At 40.1% G+C, this 23,576-nt stretch overlaps 1 protein-coding gene across 1 annotated transcript in view; it reads left to right on the forward strand.

Annotated features, from left to right (window-relative positions):
* The window catches only part of FCRL3 (Fc receptor like 3), an 84,519-nt gene extending 61,287 nt beyond the window's left edge, over nucleotides 1-23,232 (forward strand). Inside the window, exons 14-25 of the mRNA XM_037807531.1 lie at nucleotides 967-1,365; nucleotides 1,825-2,091; nucleotides 2,339-2,623; nucleotides 3,403-3,690; nucleotides 4,073-4,351; nucleotides 8,038-8,316; nucleotides 8,668-8,787; nucleotides 19,821-19,848; nucleotides 20,733-20,845; nucleotides 21,067-21,135; nucleotides 22,535-22,566; nucleotides 22,649-23,232. Of these exons, the coding sequence (XP_037663459.1) occupies nucleotides 967-1,365; nucleotides 1,825-2,091; nucleotides 2,339-2,623; nucleotides 3,403-3,690; nucleotides 4,073-4,351; nucleotides 8,038-8,316; nucleotides 8,668-8,787; nucleotides 19,821-19,848; nucleotides 20,733-20,845; nucleotides 21,067-21,135; nucleotides 22,535-22,566; nucleotides 22,649-22,768 (2,279 nt within the window). The 3' untranslated portion in view covers nucleotides 22,769-23,232. The remainder of the gene's footprint in view (nucleotides 1-966; nucleotides 1,366-1,824; nucleotides 2,092-2,338; nucleotides 2,624-3,402; nucleotides 3,691-4,072; nucleotides 4,352-8,037; nucleotides 8,317-8,667; nucleotides 8,788-19,820; nucleotides 19,849-20,732; nucleotides 20,846-21,066; nucleotides 21,136-22,534; nucleotides 22,567-22,648) is intronic.
* Nucleotides 23,233-23,576: the final 344 nt, after the last annotated feature.

Genomic DNA, 23,576 nt, shown 5'->3' on the forward strand with positions numbered 1-23,576 from the left:
AAGAAGCCATTGTGTCTGAATTGTTGGGGTAAGTTCTCAGAATTTTTTTCATTTGTAAGGTTTGAGAAAAAAATGCTTTGTGCTAATCTTTGAATCTTGGCTCCCTCACAGCTTCCGGAAGTGAACAATCTGGTGAGTTTCCCCTTCTTTTTGCTTCTCAACATCTCTGGGCACCACCTGTTGCAGCCCCTGAAGGTGAGGGCTCAGGGATGTACCAACACCAGTGGCATTGCTACTCTGAGGTAACACCTCCCTACTATGAAGATGAGCAGGCTCTCCTCTGACTTCTCCAGTCTCCAATCTACCTCAATACAGAGAGGAAGAAAGCAATTGCAGAGGGATGGGCAAAGCTTCAGATATGTTTTCCTCTATTTCCTAAAACCCCTCCATCTGTATGTCCAAGCTAGGTGCTCTTATCAAAGGATAGGAACAGCTTCCATTCACAGGGGAAAATGCTACAGCCAAATCCTTATTTATACCCCAAAGGAGCTCATGTCACTGCCATGACTTAAGATTCAGGACCATCAGTCAGTCCTAATTCTACACACTAGTCTCACTTCTCAAGCATCCCAGGTCCCTTCATTCAAATTCTTTATATTCCTTAATTATTGATTGTGTCCAACTTAGATAGAGAGTGCAGAAAGGTTGCCTTCTCTACAGAATCTCCAACTAAGCAAGTTTTAAAAGTAATGAAAACGAAAACAAATCTTGTTCATTAAAAGTTAACAACCAAATAAGAAGTGGTTTTTTAATGTCTAGACACTGCTTCTGGGGTTTGCACACCTCAGACTCACCAGCAATGAAAAGGACAAAAGCATTTTAGAATTATCCCACCTCCTGAAGCCTTCACATGTTTGCCCAGCCTCAAATCACATCCCCTGGGCTTTTCAGAGCCCACACCAGGGACCTGAGACCTATCCCTTATGATCCCCACCTCCAGGTTAGGATTAGGATGAGGAAGAACAGATTCTGTCCCAGCTATTTCCCCAGTTTGTTTCTGCTCAATTTTCAATGCTGGTGCTCATGGGGAATTAACCAGGAAAACTCCCAGCTGCAAGGCCAGGCCTTTTTCTGTGCTGTTACCACCTCCCATGTACCTTCATTGTTCTGCTTTCTGTTCAGGGGCAGCTCCAAAAGCTGTGCTTCTTCTTGATCCTCCATGGTCCCCCCTCTTCAAGGAAGAGAAAATGACTCTCACATGCAGAGGATCCCACATCCCAGCCCAAGGAGACACATCTTGGTATTATGAAAGTCTTTTGTTGGAAGCAGATTCCGAAATGATCCAAACAAATTTGCCTGGAAATTACCAATGCGAGACCCAAGGGTCCTCCCTCAGTGACGCGGTGCATGTAGGATTTTCATCCGGTAAGGACAGAAAGGGGGAGTCTCTGAAATCAAGCACTGGGGCAGAGTGTCTGAGGGCTGGATAATGCAGGGAGCCTCAGCAGAGATGTACAGTCATGGGTATATTTGATGTATTGACCCCAGTGGGGAAAATAAGGAGGTAGTGAAGCAGAAGGCTACTGCATTGCCCATCTTATCCAACCCAAGAAGTGTTGGCCACCAAGCAAAAAGGAACTGAGGTCTGAAAAAGGATGGGATTAAATTCCTACTTTTTTATAATGATGTGTGAGGATCTCTCAGACATCTTCTGGGAATCAGTTCACTTTCCTAGGGCAAGGGAGAATTGGGAATTGGGACCATGAGGAAATTTGGGTGGAGGCATAAACCAGGACTGTAGCTCTTCCCACATGGGCAGAAGTGAGAGCTTGAAGAATGAAGCTGCAGGGAATAAACTAAGTGTGTTCCTCCATCTCTTTGCAGACTGGTTGATCCTCCAAGCTTCACATCCTGTCTTTGAAGGAGACACTGTAAATCTGAGATGCAAGGGGAAAGAAGAAAAGAAAATTATTGAAAAGATGTACTACAAGGATGGAAAAGAACTTCAGATTTATAAGAACTCAGACTTCAACTCAGACTTCATCACAGTAAAACCCTGGGACAATGGTGAATATTATTGTACTGCTTCTGGGCAAGGTTTTCTCAGACTATGGACAGAAACGTCAAAACCTCTAAGAATTCAAGTTCAAGGTAACAACTACCTTCCTGTGAGTGATAAGGCTTGGCAGGGTAACAATGTGTGAGGGTGGAGGGAAGGTGCTTCTCAGTGGAGAGCTCATGAAAATCCTCTTACGGCCCAGCCATGGGAGGGAGATGGGAGGTGGTTCCATCTGGGTGGTTCTTTATCTCCTGATGGCCAGTACTGAGCGCACAGGTGCATCTCTCCAGGATTTTGGAGCCTCCCTGCCCTGAGGACTGTATTCACTCTTCTCTCTAGAGCTGTTTCCACATCCTGTGCTGATAGCCAGTCCCTACAGGCCGACAGAGGGAACTCTAGTGACCCTGAAATGTGAGACCTGGCTCCCTCCAACGAAGTCAGACATCAAGCTTCGATTCTGTTTCTTCAGAGGGTATCAGGCCCTGGAGCCAGGCTGGAGCAGGTCACCAGAGCTCCAGATCCCCACCATTTGGAGTGAAGACTCAAGGTCTTATTGGTGTGAGGCAGAGGCAGTGACCCCTGGCATTAGAAAACGAAGCCAGAGTTCCCAGATATATGTGCAGAGTGAGTATCCATGGGACTGCTCTCCTAGAGTCAGAGCTGGGAGAGGAGAGCAGAGCGGTGACATCCCTTGCCCACCCTGGAATGGTGGACATAACAGAGAGGAGCTCTCAGCTATCCTGGTATCCTTCCCTCTTTAGGTCAGCAGGAGTCTAATTTCTTTAGAACATTCTTCTAAGCCCAAATCATTAATATTAATAAGTTATTGATCACTTATAGGGTACCCAGCCCTGTGGGAGTTACAGAGATATTTAGGATATGTGCACTAGTGAGTTAACAGACAACTAGAAGCACAGTTGACCACATGCCATCTTTAGATGTCACCATGGCACTTCCATTTGTGGACTTAAATGTAGACCAAAAGAATTGGAAAAGAGGAAGATGAACACAAACTGGAATGATAAGAGAAGAAGGTAGGGAAATGGAGGTGGAAGAGAATCTTGAAGGATAGGAGGGGATCTGGATTCAGGGAAGAGGTAACATCCCCAGTGCTCTCTCTTATTCTGGGATCTGTTGGTGTATTACAGATTCCTTAGAGATAAATGTCCATAAAATGTGACTGCAGCCAATGTTAGGGTTTGGAAGATCGTGGTACCCACATTCTCCAAGGATGAGAATTGTGTGGGAGGGGATGGGGATGCTCTCTTCATAATGATATACATAATTAATTCCTTTATCCTTCCTTTCAACCCCTGCTTCTTGCACCCACTGCTCTTAGTCATCTCCTTGATCTTGAAGTCCCTGCCACTGAGACCCTGACATGTCATCTTGTGTCCTCCCAGGAATCCCTGTGTCTGATGTGAATCTAGAGATCCAGCCCCCTGGGGGGCAAGTGGTTGAAGGAGAAAATCTGGTACTTGTCTGCTCAGTAGCCAATGGTACAGGGACTGTCACATTCTCCTGGTATAGAGAGGGCACAGAAGGAAGTCTGGGGAGAAAGTCCCAACGTTCCCTGTCTGCAGAGCTGCAGGTTCCCAATGTGAAGGAGCGTGATTCTGGGAGATACTATTGTGCAGCTTACAACATTTACAGCTCCATCTACAGCAAGAAGATTGAAGTCACTGTGAGAAGTAAGTTCCTGGTTTCCTTTTATTCAGCCTTTGATTCTTATCCAGGGGTTAGGTGATCTGTCACCCGTGAGGATCTTCACAAAGAGGGCAAAGGAACAGAGTTGTGATGATTTAAATGTTATCCAAGGATGTCAAACATGGCAAAACAAGTTGAAGACATCTTACTTCCTGTGGAGAGGACTGAGTAATGATGAGAACAAAATTATGCAGACTTACTCCTCATAGTGTTGGAAAAACGCCTCTGATTATTAGATGAGGAGAGTGTGCTCAGTGGGAAACAGCGACGATCACAGGAATGTGTCTATTTCTAGGCTCATTGGGTGGGCATATGTACCTGTCACAGTGTCTGAGTCCCCTCTGACTGCCCTACTGTCTCTGTCAGTTCCAGTGTCTCGCCCTGTCCTCACCCTCAGGGTCCCTGGGGCCCAGGCTGTGGTGGGGGACGTCGTGGAGGTTCACTGTGAGGTCAAGAGAGGCTCCCCTCCGATCCTGTACCAGTTTTATCATGAGGACGTCATCCTGGGGAACAGCTCGGCCCCCTCTGGAAGGGCAGAGTCCTTCAACCTCTCTCTAACTGCAGAACATTCTGGAAACTACTCCTGTGAGGCAAACAATGGCTTGGGAGCCCAGCACAGTGAGGTGGTGCCACTCAGTGTCATAGGTAAGCAGGATATACTATAGTAGTCATTGCCGAAACACACTGTGCCATCTCACAAACAGAACTCCACTGGGCTACTGGCTGGTGTGACATCTCAGCAGACTCCCCATTTTTTCTGCCTCCACCTAGAAGTTCTGGGTTTCTTCCTTGTGGCTACATGTTCATTAACTTTGACTGTCTTTTACTTCCTCTACTGTTGTCATCAAGAGCTACATGTTCCACACAGTTTTTCTAGTAGAGGTGCAAAGACCATGTATATGATAGTTCAGCAATTATTGACAAAGGAACATTGTATAGCAAGCCTTATTTCTGAATTCCTTTGTCCAGTGACCAGACTATTATTTACCAACGTTTTCTCCCCTTACCTCCAATCAATCTAAATCCCTACTCAGTTCCCTGGATCTCTAGACAGATTATTTCTCCTTGGAGGCCTCACCCATGATTTAGTGTCAGTTGAGCAGCAGATCTCTCTCATGGCTTCCAGATTCTAATGACCTGTCTGGCCTCTTCAATTTCTCCAAATGCCTTCTGACTTCTTGAATGCTCGTGTCTTATTTCATCTAATATCTTCAGCATCCCCAGTGAAAAGTTTCCTTCACCAGGGGCACGAAGGCTTCTCAGATTTCCCACTTCCAGCCCACGTTATCAATGAACAAGGTGCCCAGCCACATAGGCGAGACTTCCAGCCCAGGCTGTCGTTATTCCCAAATGCCCAGCATTTGGAAGGTGGGATGGGACATTCGGACATAGGAGGAGATGTCAGGATAAAAGAGAAAAGGAGATGACTCCTAGAGACTCAAACACTTACATTCTCTAGGTTTTGCCTTGGCTTCCTTCTTTGCAACTATTCCAGGCTTTGATTTTGGGAGGTATTAGGACCTGGGAATGCCAGACAGTGTTCCAAAACTGAGATTCCAGCCTTGAACGGGAAGATACCGAGTTGCATGACCTTGAATAAGTCTTCTTTACTAAACTTGCCCTTGATTTTCTCACTTATAACACAATTGAACCAAGTAGATCACAGAGGTCCAAACAGTTCTGATCCCATACCACTTTCAGTCAAATGTTTTGACTGTGCACACCCCATATTTATTTATTTATGAATTATATACATGTACTACTATAATAATTTAATATGCACATTATAAAACAAATGGAAATATGAATTAAATAAGAAATAAATAAGGATGAAATAAACAACATTTTAAAATATTCATAGAATCTCTGACTAAAACAGTTTACTCTTTGTGGTACACTTATCTGGAGGTCTGATTCTGAGTCTGATTTATTTCAATTGATTTTAAAGGCTATCTTTGTTTGAAACAATACATTACCAAGATATCTAGATCCAAGTGGAAGCAGAACATCGCTGGTTTCTCTTACAAATCCATACCACTCATTTTGCAATCCCATTTAATTATTATGCAAAAATTTTCACCGCAATTCAGCTGGTAAATTTCCATTTTCTTTGATATCAATCAATTTTTCCTGTAACTAAGGAAGTGCTGCCTGTTTGTTTCAAGCTTTGGAAGACTCATAAACTGGTTAAATGTTGTTTCCATTTTTAAGTAGACAGATATGAGTTTTTAAAGTTGATGCATTGACATTTTCTGGTAATAAAACTGCATAGAAATGTAAGTATCTTAAACATCCATTTTCCACAATATTTATCTTCATGGCATGAGTTTATTAAGAAAAGCAGTTCAAAATTGTCTGCTAAACAGTATACCATTGACAGCCACTTATCACAAAAAAAGTCACCAGAAATGAAATACCAGCCTTTCTTCAGAGAAAAACACGACTCATCTTTATATTTAACTACTCTTTTTAGAAGTTTGCCACAAAATAATTGAAAAACTTCTTCAAGAAACAAAAAGGTTTTGTGTCATTTCTCCAATCTCATTAGAAAGTATTGTAAAGATTTTATTATTTAATTTAAAATAGTCTGTAAAACCACTCAAGTAACCAACTAAAAGAGAAATATGTTCCAATATGCTGAGAGTGACAAACAAGTGAAGGCAACACTTACACACACACACACACACATATGCTGGGGATCCATCTGCCTTCACAGGGACTTCCTCACTGTTTGGAACCCAAGGTATGACGTGGCCTGAGTAAAAGCATCAATGCGAATACAGTAAAGTTAATTTCTTTCTTACTCTTCAAGCTAAAAACTAAATGTTACTAAACATTCTCATATTTTCTGCTCATACCCCAATGGATTGTCTTGCAATCCCCCTTGGAGGCCACTGGACTTGGTGATGATTATGGTCTCGTTTGGCCTGAGAAGTCTCTGGTTTCAGGGGAATGTGCGCAGGGACCAGAGGTGCCGTGAGAGCTAAAGGGAGACATGAGCTGGAAGCAGCTGACAGTCACTAACCCCAGCACACAGAAGCTCAGAGATATAGGCTGGATACATGGGTGGGAAGGCACTCTGAGATGCACAAAGTGCCACACGAACCCCAAGGCCCCCAACATCCAGCCCAGGTCACTTTATATTGCAGAGAATTACAGAAGGGCCAAAGTCAAGCTGTCTGTTTCAATTTAGCAGGAGCCCTACGTTTCCCAAACAAGGATTTGGCCTCTCTACCCTGATGAGATGGCAGAAGTGATCTTCCTTGTGGCCAGCAGATGGTTCATTTTCAAGTTTTATCATTTTCATTTAATGAACAGTCCCCGCACTCACACTCACTCGCTATTAGCCAATCTCTGATGCAGCACACAGTTTAAGATCCTTACCAACCCTATCTCACTAATGAAGCATACAGTTTATATCTAAAGCACCGCCCACAGATATACACATGGGCTCATCCAGATTTCCTCACAACTTGGAACCAGTGATCTTACAGATCACATTCCATATTAAAGGCTTTCTGTTCTCTGTGACTGTCCCATTTCTATCAACATCAGTTAATATGGAAATCATTGTTGCTAGCGCTATATCTTGATGTTTTCCTGGCAATCTGGAGCAATGCAGTCACCCATTTAATCACCAATTATTGACCATCTTCTATATGCCAGGCAAAGCTCTGGTAGCTGGAAATACAGCAATGAACAAATAGACAAGTCCCCATCCTTGTGGAATTTAATTTCTAGTGGGGGAATTAGATATATAATAATATATAAATGAGATAGATAGATAGATAGATAGATAGATAGATAGATAGATAGATAGATAGATAGACAGGCAAATAGATATAGGTAGAAGCTGGATAAATGTTAGGTAGTACTAAATTCTACACAGAAAAATAAAGCAAGTTAATTAGATAAAGAGTGATGAGGTCTTACTTTAGATAGGTGTGGGAGTCTGGGACTTAGAGCAAAAACACAGTTGTAGGGAATGTTCAGAAATGAACCTTGGTTTTAGCTATTATTTCTATCAATAATAATATCTAACATTTATTGAGCACTTTATACCTGATTCTTGTTATTGCCCCAAATAATCTGAGATATAATTTATTATTAGCTCCATTATACAAATAAACTGAGACTCAGAAAGATTAAAAAGCTTAAAACAAATCAAGATCACAGAACTTACAAAAGGCATAGACAAGATTCAAACTCAGGTTTCCTGAATCCCAGGTCTGTGTTCCTTCTACTAAACTATGATGGATATTTCCTTTATTAAGTTCTCTTGCAAACGAAGGTAAGCAAAAACTGCTGATCAACTATTTTCCATCCTTCAGTTCCAGTGTCTCGCCCTGTCCTCACCCTCAGGACTCCCAGGGCCCACGCAATGGTGGGAGATGTGGTGGAGCTTCACTGTGGGGCCCAGAGAGGCTCCCCTCCAATCCTGTACCAGTTTTATAATGAGGATGTCCCCCTGGGGAACAGCTCAGCCCCCTCTGGAGAAGGAGCCTCCTTCAACCTCTCTCTGACCACAGAGCATTCTGGGAACTATTCCTGTGAAGCCACCAACGGTCTGGGAGTCCAGCGCAGTGAGATGCTGCCAATCATTGTTACAGGTTGGTTGGTGGTACCTGGACTAGAGGTCAATAAAATATTTCTGCAGCTTATTATACAAATTCTACCAGGGCCATAGAGTTTTTGAACATGCACACCAAGGCTTGAGGCTTCTAGAAATTGATACTGATTTCATGGGGGAGAGGGAAAGGGACTAAATTGTAATCATAGATACTGGCGATCACCCCTCATGTGCCATTATTTTGAAAATTACAAATTTTACTAGAGATCATTCAAATGGAGAAATTAGGACGTGGCAAACACCTGCCTTGATAGATCTCTAGTCCCCGGCTGCAAGGTTTTTGTCTAGAAAACATTGCCCCTGGAACTCAAGTATGGATTTCCCTACACAGGACTTCCTGGGAGCAGAACAGGCCCCATAGCTGCAGGTGTCACCGGGGGGCTGCTCAGCATCCTTGGCCTTGCCACTGCTGCTGCTCTGCTGAGTCGCTTAAGGACCCACAAGCAACCAGGTGGGTGTCTACCATCCTACCCTTGGATGTTGTAACTTTTGCTATTTGCTATGATAACTTGGAATGGCTTGCATCCTATAAAAGTAAGTTATTTCCTTCTAAATACCAGGCTTTCACTTCTTCTCAGGCAACTCTGTACACAGTAGTGACAGGAAAGGTAGAATAAACTTCCCATGTGTTTAGTCTGAGATTTAAATCCAGTGGTGGAATTTTGCTTCCAGTTAGAAATTAGAAGATTAAATAATTATTGTTCCACCTCCATTCCAAAGCACACTGAAAACAACCAGAAGGATGAAACACAGAGAAAAGTCCTCCAGTCATAACAAAAAAATAGGCATTAATCTTAGATGCAAACCATAAACTCTGAAGAATATCAGTCGCATACTGTGAGATTTGGAGAAAATTAATATAGAATGCTGAGAACAAGATTAAAATTTCAATTTCTGATTGCTGCAGGTACATAGACTTACAATAGATTTTTGTAGGTTGATCTTATATTCTGCAACCTTGCTAAACTCATTTATTAGTCGTAGTAGCTCCTTTGTAGATCCCATCCTATTTTCTTCACAGACAAGCAGGTCATCTGTGAATAAATACTTTCTACTCTTCCTTTTTAATATGGATCCCTTTGCTTTCATTTTCTCATATGATTGCACTGGCTGGACTCTCCTATACAATGTTGAACAGAAATGGTGACAGTGAACATTCTTGTTCTATTCCTGATCTTAGGAGGAAAGTATTCGGTCATTCCCCATTAAATATTATGTTAGCTCTGAGTTTTTTGTAGATGCTCTCTACCAGGCTGAGGAAATTTGTCTTAGTTTTCCAGGCTGTTATGAGAAATACCACATAATGGGTTGGCCTAAACAACAAGAATTTATTGGCTCATGGTTTTAGAGACCAGAATGCATTGTCCCGGTGTCAGCAGCGTGGGATGGCCATCCTCTGTCACATGGTGATGTCCTTGGTCTCTTTCCTATGTCTTTCTCTGACTTCCGGCTTCTCCTTATAAGGTCTCCAGTAATATAGTTTAAGGTCCACCTGATTCAGTTTGGCCACATCTAAATAGGATTTTAGAAGATCTATTCACAAATGAGTCCACACCTCAACTGATGATCCATCTTCAAAGGGTCCTATTTACCAATGGGTTCACACCATAGGAACATGGATTAAGATTCAGAACATGTCTTTTGTTAGAGCAGATGATTCAATCAACCACAAATTTAGCTTGTATTCTTAAATTGTTGAGGGTTTTTACAAGAATAGATGTTTGTCAAATGTTTTTCCTACCTTGCTTGAGATGATCATATGGTTTTCCTTTTTTTAGTCTATTGATACAGTGAATTTTGAATGTTGAACCAGACTGCATTTCTGGGGGGAACCGTACTTGGTCATAATGTATTAACATTTTTATATATTGTTGGATTTAATGTGCTAAAATTTAAAGAATTTTTGCCTCTGTGTTCATGAGGGATATTATTTAGTAGCTTTCCTTTCTAGCATGTCTTTTTATTTCTAGGTTGTTGTTAAGGTAATACCCATGTAGTTATCACTTCCAGTGTTCTTCATTCCTTTTTGTATATCAATATTTCCATATGGTATCATTTTTTTTCTGCCTGAGGGAACTCTTTTGACAGTTCTTGTAGTACGGGAATGCTGGTGAACTTGTTGAGGGTGTTGCTGAAGTCTTCTATGCAATTACTGATTTTCAGTCTACTTAATCTATCAAATATTGAAAACTTCAATTATATTTGTGAATTTGTGTCTTTCCTTTTCCAATTATTTCCCATTTACATTACTGTGATAATTGATATAGTTAAATTTCAGTCTATTACTTTTCTATTATTTTTCTGTTTGTCCCGTCTATTCTTTATTCTCCTTTTGCTCTTTTTACCTTCTTTTGGGTCAACTGAGTATTTTTTAATGATCCTATTTTATTTCCTTTGTGAGGTTATTAGCTATAACTCTTGCTTTTGTACAGTGGCTGCTTTAGGGTTCATAGTATACATATTTAATTTATCACAGTCCACCTTCAAGAGATGTCATATCACTTCATGTATAGTAAAACAATCTTACAATAGTGTACTCTAATTTTTCTATTAAATATATCTAAATGTAAGAATGTATTTACCTACAGAGTTATCACTTCCAATGCTCTTCATTATTTTTGTATATCTGTATTTCCATCTGGTATCATTTTCTTTCTGCCTAAAGGATTTCTTTTAACATTTCTTATAGTATGTGTCTGTTGGTGATGAATTATTTCAGCTTTTGTATGGCTGGAAAGGTCTTTATTTTTCATTCATTTGTGAGAGAGATTTTTGCTGGTGTAGAAGTCAAGGTTGAAGAGTTTTTTAATTCTCCCCTTCAATACTTTAAGATGTTGCTCCACTCTCTTCTCATACGCTTTGTTTCTGACAAGAAATCTGTTATCGTTCTTATCTTTGTTCTTCTGTGACCGCTTTTTTTTTCCTCTCTCTAAATGTTTTTTCATGGATCAGGAGCCTTTGGATGTATGGGTTCTTTTCCTCAGTGCTTGAGATGCTTGCTAGGTCTCAAGACTTTGTATTTTGGAATTACGTAAGCCTTTACTTTCTGTCTGCTGCCTTTTGTGGTGCAATATGGCATCATCTTTTGTCAGACCAAATGCTTCTGTTCTCTCTTTCTCAGGGCCCATACTTAAAATGTGTCCACATGTCAACTGAAAATACATCTTCAAAGGATCCTATTTACCAATGGGTTCACATCTACGGGAACATGGGTGTGACATAAAATAAAATAAGGTCTGCAAAAAAGAAATAAATAACATATTTGGACCTCTAATTAATGAAAAATCTTACATATTTTATTTAATGATGCTGTTCAAGCACTGTCCTTTTACCCCTGTTTTCAAGTCAGTCATTGAGGCTCCATCCTTCCCCTTTCTTGCAAGAAAAGAGCCACCAATGCTTTATGAATGATATTTAAAATCTATTAGAGCAATTAGTATTTTCTTAATAATGTTTGTATTAGTATTTCTCAATAACATTTATAAAATATACAAATTATATGCATATATATTAAAAATATATGAAGAGAATAACACTAATCCCAATAGCACTTATAGAATCTGTCAATAATTTAAAGTCTATTATATGCAGCATTACAGTTTTTCTAATTTTTTCAATTATTCAATAAGTCCAATTCAGTTCAATTCAATCAATATTATTATCCCAAATGATGAGGAAACAGACATTTTGGGAATTAAGCAACCTTTCCAAATTCACATAACTTTTAAGGGTCATGGTTAGATCTGAACTGGGGTTTCCTTAACCCCTAGTTCCTCCATGATGTCTTGGTGACCTGTGGAAGGCTGGGCCATAGCTCCTACTTTCAAAATTACTTTTCCATCCTACAGTCCATCCAGGGTGTTGTTTATTAATCCATAACAAACACCAGAAGTGGAGACATTACAATCTCAGTGTCGAAGCTGAGAATGTTCAAAAGCCAGACCACTGAGTTAATACAACTCAAACAGCACCAGTGAAGGAAAGATTGGTGTGGTAGGCTGAATAATGGCCCCCAGAATATCCACTTCTTAATCCCAGGAACATGTGAATATTAACTTAGATGGCAAAAGATGGGATTAAGTTAAAAATCTTGAGATGAAGAGGCTATCCTGGTTTATCTGAGAGGGCCCTAAATGCAATCACAAGTATCCTTATATGAGGCAGGTTGAGGGAGATATGACACAGAAGAGACAACATGACCTTGGAGGCAGAAATTGAAGTGATGTGGCCACAAGTCAAAGGATGCTGGCAGCCACCAGAAGCTGGAAAAAAAGGCCAGAAGCAGATTCTCCCCAGAGCTTCTGGAGAGAGTATGGCCCTGCCAATACCTTGATTTCAGCCCAATAATACAGGTTCAGACCACTGACCTTCAGAACTGTGAGAAAATAAATATCAGTTTTCATGTCACCATGCTTGTGGTAATTTGTTACAGCAGTCATGGGAAACTAATGTTTAATAATTAATTGATAATTAAGGGCCCTCACTTTAGAGATCTGGGTGAACAGGAGCCCAGGTGGTTCTGTCCTCCAGATCTAATGAAAGCCGTGTTTTAAAATAAACAAACTCAGCCAAGGAATTCTGACAGCCCGCCAAGCACAAGGTCTCTGCCTTTCTCTCCTCAAAATCTTACCCATGGTCCTTCCCTCATAGCAAAGCCTCCCTTCTCGTTATTGACAAATTTTCTCAGGCAGGTGCTCAACCCTTTTGAACTTTTTCTAAATGTGAAGAGCTCTGCTGCTTAGCCTGAGTGCGTTCTACAGGTCACCAAAGGGAGTGATTGACTTATTGACTTTTATGGTCCAAATGCCTGAGTTAAAATTCCAGTAATGTAACTTGAAAACTGCTTAACATTACGCATGTAAATTGAAATCTCTGATCTCCAGTTTCTTCACCTATAGGATGGTCATAGTAATAGTACCAACCTCTTAGGTGCTAAGAGAGAATCTATGTCCACTGCTTAGCACAGTGCCCAGCTAAGTCCTCGGTGAATATTAGCTAGTATTATAAATAGCCACCTCTCTAGACGCATCCCAGGATTGAGCTAAACTGCCCACAGGAAGGACATTGGTTATTGATCCATTGTGAGTTGCGGTTTCTCTGAGGAGAGAGGTACAGGTCTGAATCATTTTCATTACCTTCATTTTAACTCAGGAGGCTGGTTCCCAAGCACAGGCTTTTTAGGCATCATTCAGTCCATTTATGGTGGGAAGCAAATCTGGGTGTGTTTACTTTGGGTAGTAACTTGTGTCCTCTAAGCCCAGTGAGACAGATATAGGGCCATGGAAAAAAAAGGCAAAGTTTGGAGTAGGAAAGTGGGAGGAGGCTTGTATTTGCGTAGGCCAGAAAGGCTGCTGTTTTTAAGCAATGAAGAAAAACTGCCATATTTTCAGGGATGATGGAGGAGGCTTCCACATAATCCCTATTATAAAATTGTCATCTTGTCAATTTTTTAGACTTAAAAGTATATACTTTAACTTACTCAGTTATTTAACCAGTCTTAATGAATATTTTCAGTGTGCTAGCATTGGGAATACAAAAGCAATTAAGGAAGCGTTCACAGTCTCAGGTAGCACACCTTTTCATGAAGGAGAGAGTTAGAGGCAAACAGAAATAGACCATTTCAGTTCAGTATAGTAAATTAATATTAAAGGCCCTCTATACAGAGGTAGGCCACGAAAGCCAGCCTGCTGGCATCAGAGAAAACTCTGGAGGAGGAATGATAAGTTGGAAGGAGCCAGGTGAAAGAGAAGGCAAGAGGTGTGGAGAAACAGTGCAATGTGTACCTGAATAATATGCAGTTCGGGATTGCTGGAATGGCTGTGTGGGGTCACAGCTGAGAAAGAGAGGAGCGGTCTGAGCTTATTATGGTAGTCGAATTGAGCCACACTTGTGTAAGAGTTCTGTCTTGATTTGAAGCCTCTCCAGGCACAAAAGGGCTCAGCTGCCTTCTCTGTAATGATGGGAGTAGCATCTATCTCGTAGGATTAAGCCGTAGGTCTGGAGAAAGCACTTGGCCAAGGCGTCGATTTTTTTTCCCTTATTAGAGAAGTTGTAGGTTTACAGAAAAATCATGCATAAAATACAGGACTCCCATATACCACCCTACTACCAACACCTTGCATTCGTGTGTTGTGCTTCCATTGTCACTATCCATCACTAAAACATTTCCATCGTCCCAAATAAGAACCCTGTACATTTTAAACCTTAACTTCCCATTCCCTATCCACACCCTGTCCCCTGATAACCTATATTCTAGATTCTGATTCTATAGGCTTGTTTATTCTGTTTCAAATCAGTGAGATCATATAATATTTGTCCTTTTGTGTCTAGATTATTTCACTCAACATGATGTCTTCAAGGTTCATCCAGGTTGTAACATGTATTGGGACTTTATTCTTTTTTACAACTGAATGATATTCCATTCTATGTATATAGCACATTTTATTTATCTGTTCATAGATTGATGGACATTTGGGTTGCTTCCGTCTTTTGGCAATTGTGACTAGTGCTGCTATGAACATCAGAGAGCAAATATCTGTTAGAGTTCCTGCTTTCAACTCTTTTAGGTATATACTGAGTAGTGGGATTGCCAGGTCACGTGATAGTTCTAAACTTAGCTTTCTGAGGAACGGCCAAACTGTCTTCTACAATGACAGCACCATTTTACATTAAGGAATGAATTACTGTTCCTATTTCTCTGCATCCTCTCTAAAACTTGTTATTTTCTGTTTTCTTTTTTTTAACAGCAGCCATTCTAATGGGTGTGAAATGGTATCTCGTGGTTTTGATTGCATTTCCCTGATGGCTAATGATGTTGAGCATCTTTTCATGTGCTTTCTGGCCATTTTGATTATCTTCTTTGGAGAGCAGTCTACTCAAGTCCTTTGCCTATTTTTTAATTGGGTTGTTTGTCTTGTTGTTGTTAAGTTGAAGGATTTCTTTTTATATTCTGGTTATTAAACCTTTATCAGATGTGTGGTTTCTAAATATTTTCTCCTATTGAATACCCAGTCATTTTACTTCCACAATAAAATCCTTTGAGGCACAAAAGTTTTTAATTTTGATGAGGTCCCATTTATCTATTTTTCCTTTTGTTGTTTGTGTTTTGAGTATAAAGAAACCATTACTTAACACAAGATCCTGAAGATGCTTCCTTATATTTCCTTCTGGGAGTTTGATAGTTCTATTTCTTATAATTAGGACTTTGATCCATTTTGATTTTATTTTTCTATATGGTACGAGGTAGGGGTCCTCTTTCTTTTTGCAATTGAGATCCAGTTTCCCAGTAATATTTGTTAATGAGACTATTATTTCCCAATTGAGTGGTCTTTGCCCCCTCGTCAAAAATTAGTTGGCCATAAATGTGAGGGTGAATTCTGAGCTCTTGATGCAATTCCATTGGTCTATGTATCTGTCCTTGTGTCAGTACCATGGTGTTTTGATTGCTGTGTCTTTGTAATAAGTTAAGATCAGGAAGCATGAGTCCTCCAACTTAATTCTTCTTTTTCAAGATGGCTTTAGCTATTTGGGGCCCTTGCTCTTTCATATACATTTGATGATTGACTTTTCCATTTCTGCAAAGAAGGTTGTTGGATTTTTTATTTGGATTGCATTGACTCTGTAAGTTGCTTTGGGTATGACTGAAATCTTAATGATATTTTGTCTACCAATCCATGAATGTGGACTGTCCTTCCATTTATTCAGATCTTTGATCTCTTTTAACAGTGTTTTTGTTTTGTTTTGTTTTGTTTTGTTTTGTTTTAGGCAATATTATTTTGGATTATCTATTATAGACAGCCCAACAGATTATTTTTTATTGCAATTTTATTGAGATATATTCACATACCATACCATCTCTTGAAGTGTGCAATCAGTTGTTCACAGTATCATCATACAGTTGTGAATTCATCAGCACAATCAATTTTTGAACATTTTCATTACTCCAAAAAATGAAAATTGAAAATAAAAATAAGAATAAAAATAAAAATGAAAGTAAAAAAGAACACAGAAAGCATCTCATTCCCCTCCCCCCCAAATATTCATTTACTTTTTTGTCCACATTTTTCTACTCATCTGTCAATACACTGAATAAAGGGAGTGTGAGCCAACAGTTTTCATAAACACACAGTCACATCATATAAGCTATATAGTTACACGATTGTCTTCAGGAATGAAGGCTACTGGATTGCAGTTCAACAGTTTCAGGTATTTCCTCCTAGCTATTCCATTACACTAATAACTAAAAAGGGATATCTATATAATGCATAAGAATAACCTCTAGAATGACCTATTGACTCCACTGAAATCTCTTATCCACTGAAACTCTATTTTGTTTCATTTCTCTTCCCTCTTTTGGTCAAGAAGGCTTTCTCAATCCTACTATGCCAGATTGAGGCTCATCTCCCCGAGTCATGTCCCACATTGCCAGGGAGAGTTACACCCCAGGGAGTCCTGCCCCATATAGGGTGGAGGGCAGTGAGTTTACCTACAGAATGGGCTTAGAGAGAGGGGCTACATCTGAGCAAAAAATGAGGTTCTCTGGGGGTGACTCTTAGGCACAATATTAAGTAGGCTTAGCTTCTCCTTTCCAGGAATAGGTTTCATAAGGGTAAGCCCCAAGATTAAGGGCTCGGCTTACTAAATTGGTAGTCCCCAATACTTGTGAGAATATCAGGAACTCCCGAGGTGGGGAAGTTTAATATTTCCACATTTTCTCCCAGTCCCTCAAGGGGGCCTGGCAAACACTTTTTACTCTCTGCCAAATTACTCTGGAATGTATCAGGACTTCACATTTAGCAATGCTTTGTAGTTTTATACAAGTCCTTCGCATCCTTGGTTAGATTTATTCTGATATTTGACTCTTTTGTTTGCTATTATGTATGGAATTCGTTTCTTGATTTCTTCTTCCAATTGTTCATTGCTTGTGTACAGAAACACTACTGATTTTGGGGTGTTGATATTGTACCCTTCTACTTTGCTGAACTGAGTTATTAGGTCTAGGAGTTTTGTTGTGGATTTTTCAGGGTTTTCTGTATTTAGGATTATATCATCTGCAAATAGAGAAAGTTTTACTTCTTCCTTTCCAATTTGCATGCCTTTTATTCTTTTTCAACATTTCAGTACAATGTTGAATGCAGTGGTGACAATGAGCATCCTCATCTTGTTCCTGATCTTAGAGGGAAAGCTTTAGTCTTTTACCATTAAGTAGGATGATAGCTGTGGGCTTTTCATATATCCCCTTCATCATGTTAAGGATGTTTCCTTCTGTTCCTAGTGTCTAAGTGTTTTATCAAGAAGGAGTGCTGAATCTTTTTAGAATGCCTTTTCTACATCAATTGAGATGATCATGTGGCTTTTTTCCTCTATTTCTGTTAATGTGGTGAATTACATTGATTTCCTTATGTTGAACCAACCTTGCACGCCGGAATAAATCCCACTTGATCATTGTGGTTGATTCTTTTAATATACTGTTGGGTTCAGTATGCTGGTATTTTGTTGAGGACTTTTGCATCTATATTCATAAGAGATATTGGTATGTAATTTTTTTTCTTGTGGTATCTTTATCTGGCTTTGGAATGAGAATGATGTTGACCTCATAGAATGATTAGGCAGTGTTCCCTTCTCTTCTGTTTTTAGAAAGAGTTTGAGCAGAATTGGAGTTAAGTCTTCCTGGAATGTTCAGTAGAATTCCCCTGTGAAGCCATCTGGTCTTGAGATTTTCTTTGTTGGGAGGTTTTTGTTTACTGATTTGATCTCTTTACTAGTAATTGGTTTGTTGAGATCTTCTATTTCTTCTGAGTCAATATAGGTAACGTGTGTGTTTCTATGAATTTGTCCATTTATGTAGGTTATCTAATTTATTGGCATAGAGTTGATCATAGTATCCTCTTATAGTCCTTTCTATTTCAGTGGGATCTGAAGTAATGTCCCCACTTTCATTTCTGATTTTAATTACTTGTATCCTTTCTCTTCTGTCTGTGTCAATATAGCCAAATATTTGTCAATTTTGTGGAACTTTTCAAAGAATCAACTTTGGGTTTTGTTGATTCTCTCTAGTTTTTTTCTATTTCATTTATCTCAGCTCTACTCTTTGTTATTTCCTTCCTTCTGCTCACTTTGGGTTTAGTTTGCTCTTATTTTTCTAGTTCTTCCAGTTTTGAGGTTATGTCTCTGATTTGAAATCTTTGTTCTTTTTAACCTAATCATTTAGAGCTATAAATTTCCCTCTGAGCACTGCCTTCACTGCATCTCATAAATTTTGGTATGTTGCATTTTCATTTTCGTTCACCTGAAGGTATCTCCTAATTTCACTTGTGACTTTTTCTCTAGCCAATTGGTTGTTTAAGCGTATGTTGTTTAATTTCCACATATTTGTGAATTTTTCATTCCTCCCTCTGTTACTAATTTCTAGCTTCATTCCATTGTGGATGGAGAATATACATCATATTATTTCAATATTTGTGAATTTATTGAGACCTGTTTGTGACCTAACATATCCTGGAGAATGATCCATGTGCACTCAAGAAGAATTTGTATTCTGTTTTTTTTTTTGGGTGAAGTGTTATACTATATATGTCTGTTAGGTCTACTTGGTTTAGAGTACCACTCAAGTCTTGTATTTCCTTATTGGTCCCTTTCTCTCTTTCTTCTCCTTCTGGAACTCTCATAATATGTATATGAGTGTGTTTGATGGTTTCCCAAAGGTTTCTTAGGCAATTTTCACTTTTAATAATTCTTTTTTTCTTTCTGCTTCTCAGTCTGACTCATCTCAAGTGTCTTGTCTTTGTGTTCACTGATTCTTTCTTCTGCCAGCTCCAGGCTGCTGTCCAAACCCTCCTGGGCAGTTTTCATTTCAGTTATTGTGGTCTTTGATTCCAGTATTTCTGTCTGGTTCCTTTTATAAATTTCTATCTCTTTACTAAGATTCTTTATTGCTTACTCATTATTTTCCTGCTATCCTTTAGTTCTTCCTCTGTATTTTCCCTCAATTCCTTGAGCATTTTTAAGATCATTTTTTTAAAAGCTTTTTTTGATATGGATACATTCTCATGTGCTTCATTGGTGTTTTTTGCATTTTTATCCTCTTCCTTTGGATGAGCCATCATTTCCCATTTCTTTATTTGTCTTGTACTCTTGTTGCACACTGTACATTTTAATATTTAAGAATGTTAACTCTGGGTGTTATTCCCTGGATGTGTCTGTTTCTTAATTTTGTAACCAGCTAATGATAGGAGAGAGATTTTCTTGAGCTTCAAACCCGGTATCAGGAAGGTCTGCCCAAGATGGAGGCAGTGTGGAGAGTTTTCCCCATCTACTGGGAATCTTATTTCCAGGGAAGAACATTATAACATAGAGCATATTATCCACATATGAAATTGGAGAAAGAGAGAAAGGGAGGGAGAGATGGGGGGTGGTAGGGGGAGGAAGAGAGTGCACATATGTAAGAGCTTACTTAACATGAATCTTTCTTTGTTTGCTTTGCAGGAGGAATTTTTGCCCCTGGAACACCCAGGTGAGGTCTCTGCTTATTGCACTGCCAAAGTTTTCATGATTTATTTATACCCACATGATAGGCACATGGAACTAGATACATTTTAAAAATATTTGATTGGACCTCCATATTAAAATTTTCACCTTATAAAATCCAAAAACATGATTAAGAAGGCCCTTCTTGCTCACATTTGTGAGTAACTCTCACTTATATCTTCTTATACACAGAATTCATGTTATTTACCAATTTACCTACTTCCTTAAATGTACCCTAGTTAGAGAAATGGCCATTGACATCTTAATGATATTATCTTGCATTGGGCTATAATTCATTCACTCCTTTATTGCTCATTCCTCCACTAAACTCATTTAGGAAACCTTTTATTGAATACCTGTAATGCTCGACTCACAGTTTTCAGTGCAGAAGGAAATGGAATATGGAAAAAACCAAAACTTTTCCTAAAGGATCTCCATGGTATCTTACAGGAGAATTAGATTATTGTAATATGAGGTATAAAATTGAAAGGGATGTTTTAAAAAGACAAAGATCAAGTTCTGTGGGAGTGCAGAAGTCTCTGGTCTCAATGACTAAGCATTTACAGTTTAGAAAATAATAAAAAAAATTAGCCCAATAGGAATTGTTACCCTGTCAAAGGAAACTTGAAACTGTGAACTCTGTCTTCTGACTCTGCCACAGTCTGTCTGCCCTTTGATGCTGTCCTGGGTCTTGTCTTGTACCTTACTCCTGAGATTTTCTTGAAAGAGCTGAACAGACTCTTGGAGTAAGCAGCCACATTTCTCCAGCAACCTTGCTATGCTCTGTGCCTTGTTGGATTTCCCTGAGACTCTATGTCATCTACAAATACTTTCACCTCTGGTCTCTCTCCCCTTCTATCACAATTACAGTCCCCAGGAGTTTCAGGAGCCGTCTCTGGTCAGGACCTCCAACACAAACGCCTATGAGCCCAGCTGCTCTGAGACACCATTCCTAGTGGAGCTGCAGCCAGTGTACAGCAATGGTGAGGACTCCTCAAGGGGAAATGGGCTCCAGGGATAAGCCAGGGGGGCTAGGAGGAGGGATTGAACAGCAGTCCATGGTCCAGACACATCCAATTAAAAATAGCATTCCTGGCATTATATTGGGGATAGAAGGTAGTTATGAACTAACTCAGTGGCTAAGAAGAAGAGACAAGAGTATGGGCTCGTAACTCCAGCTGACTGTGACATCTTCTATTCACAGTTAATCCTGAAGAAAACAACCTGGTTTATTCTCAGATATTGAGCATCCAGCATACAAGAGAAGATTCAGGTGAGACACCTCCCAGACAAGTAGGGTAAGGTGGCAGTGTGGTATCTGATCCAGCAAGAGGCCTTTGATCAAGGCATCATCTCAAATACAATCCAACATGGGAGTCAAGGCATTACCTGCTCCTCCTGAATTGACAATCACATAATCATATCCATTCCTTCTTACCTGTTCATGCTGCCATTGCTACCCCATAAGCTTTAGAGGACAATGACTTTTTCACTAAAGTATCCATAGCATCTAATGCAATGCTTGAAAAATGGAAGTATTTTTCAAATGAATGAACACTATTTGCCAAATTAAGCCTCCCATAATCCAATATGCAGACACTTGTAATCCTCTTAGCTGGTTTATTTATTTTTAGTCTTGTTCTCCTCCAACCTTCCAACAATCTATTTCCAATATGTTCCCTCTGAAATGCACAATTGATTGCATCATTCTCTACACACCCTCAATGACTCTCCATTCCTAAGCATGACCCTTGTGTTCCAACCAGTCTCCCAAGCTCTGCCTTATGTCCTCACTCCAGCCATACTGAACTCATGGCATTTTCCTGATCAAATCAGGCTATTTCATGCCGCAGTGTCCACACTTCTCACTCATCCTGGAATGTCCTTGATCATGGTTTAACTGGTGAGCCCTGCTCATGTGTCAAGACTCAAGTACCACAGCGAAACTTACAGTGACTCCTACCATCCTTCCCCAGGCTCAACCTGGAAGGAACTGATCACCCGTTGTGGCATCAGAATAGTTCAATATGTATTTCTATCTGGGTGCCCATAATGCTTGTTGCATTTGTTCCCATGTCCAACTCTCCCATTCAAATTACAGGCTCCTTGATCATGTGGACTGTGTTTGGGTCATTTCTGTCTCCTTATAGTTTACCTAATGCCTAATACAAGGTTATTGTTCAATGAATGCTTATTGACTGAATAAATAAATGAATGAGATGTAACAAACCCCTTAGAAGGATAAAAGAAACACACTGAGAATCCCTGGCTCCCTGGAAACTCTTGTGTGTCCTTAGAGTGCCAACCCCTGCTCTGGCCTCCTCCAATTTAGTGAAGTAAGTTGTATTTGTGCCTTCTCCCAGGAGATCAATACAGTCATGGAGGCTTGAGAGGGAGAGGGTCTCTGCTGGGATTGTGATGAGCAGAGGAACAAGAAGGAAATCATCAGGAGAGTCGTTTGGGCATTTGGTGGGCAGGGGAAAGGCTTTGTTAATGTGTGTGCCATGTTGAAGGTGCTTTTTCATGAGGACTTGGAAGAAGTCTGCAGAGGAAATGGTCAAAAAGATGAGTTAGAAGACAAAAGATTGGCTTGGAATGCATTGGGAAGAGGATATAAGTTGGAATATATTGTCTGTAGTCTAATATTTTTCTTTCCTCCTCCCATCCAACAGCAAATTCATCAAGGATGCATCAGAAAGATAAGGTGAGTCAGACTTCCTGGCTTTCTTTCCCCTCTACTGGCCCTCTCCTGGATTTAGATACTTATTGTTTGTGTTTTTACCCAGGAATCCCCAGTCATCTATGCAGAGTTGAAGAAGGCATACCCAGATGACTCCACAGGGGAGGCCAGCAGTATGGACAGGGACCACGAAGATTCTGCGGAAAACTACGAGAATGTCCCATGAGTATCATCCAGTCTCGAGCCGCTAGTCCCTTACCCAGAATGTATACCCCAGAGCCCCCCGGGGGGAGCAGCCTGTGCCCTTCTCCCAGGGGGCTGTGTATAAGGTCTGCCCACTCCTCTGTGCCCGAGTCTGTGTGTCCCCGAGGGACAGGGTTGGCAGCATTAGAGCAAGTGCTTCTTTCCTTTCACAGTGGAGATACATGGCCAGGCAGGTGGGCCTACTGCTCCAGGGGCTGTGGGATTGAGGAGGAGGGAGAAACCCATGAGAAGTCATGACCATTTGGCCTGTGACTGAAAGCTCTTAAGGTGCTCTCTCTCTATAAACAATCTGCTTCACGTGTTTTGTTCCCCTTTTTGTGTGGCCGATGGTTGCATTGTTGATGCTTTCATGCATACGCTGTGTTCCTGTTCCCAAACTGGAAACAATCAGAACAAGTTATAGAAAAAGATTTTAAGGTGACTCTATCTGAGATGCATTTTTGTACATTTAGGATGATATTCCCAGCCAAATAAACCTCAGATATGGTTGAAAAATTATATCAATATAGCCATTATATTAAAGTCTCTGCAAGTTGATTTAATATGGAACCCCTTCATCCCCATTCAACAGCCTTAAGTGCAAAAAATACTTTAATAACAATCTTTGCTTTGTGACGTAGGCTCATCATTTGCCATGCATGACCTGCTGCTAGTTAGTTAGCTAGTTAGTTCTATTTATAAGTACACATTAATCCACAAAGCAATAATTTACTACATCTATGTGGCCTTTCCCATCCCATTTCCCTGCCTCACTCCACCTTATGCAAAAT

The sequence above is a fragment of the Choloepus didactylus genome, chromosome 2 (genome assembly GCF_015220235.1).
Source record: "Choloepus didactylus isolate mChoDid1 chromosome 2, mChoDid1.pri, whole genome shotgun sequence".
Lineage (NCBI taxonomy): Eukaryota > Metazoa > Chordata > Mammalia > Pilosa > Megalonychidae > Choloepus > Choloepus didactylus.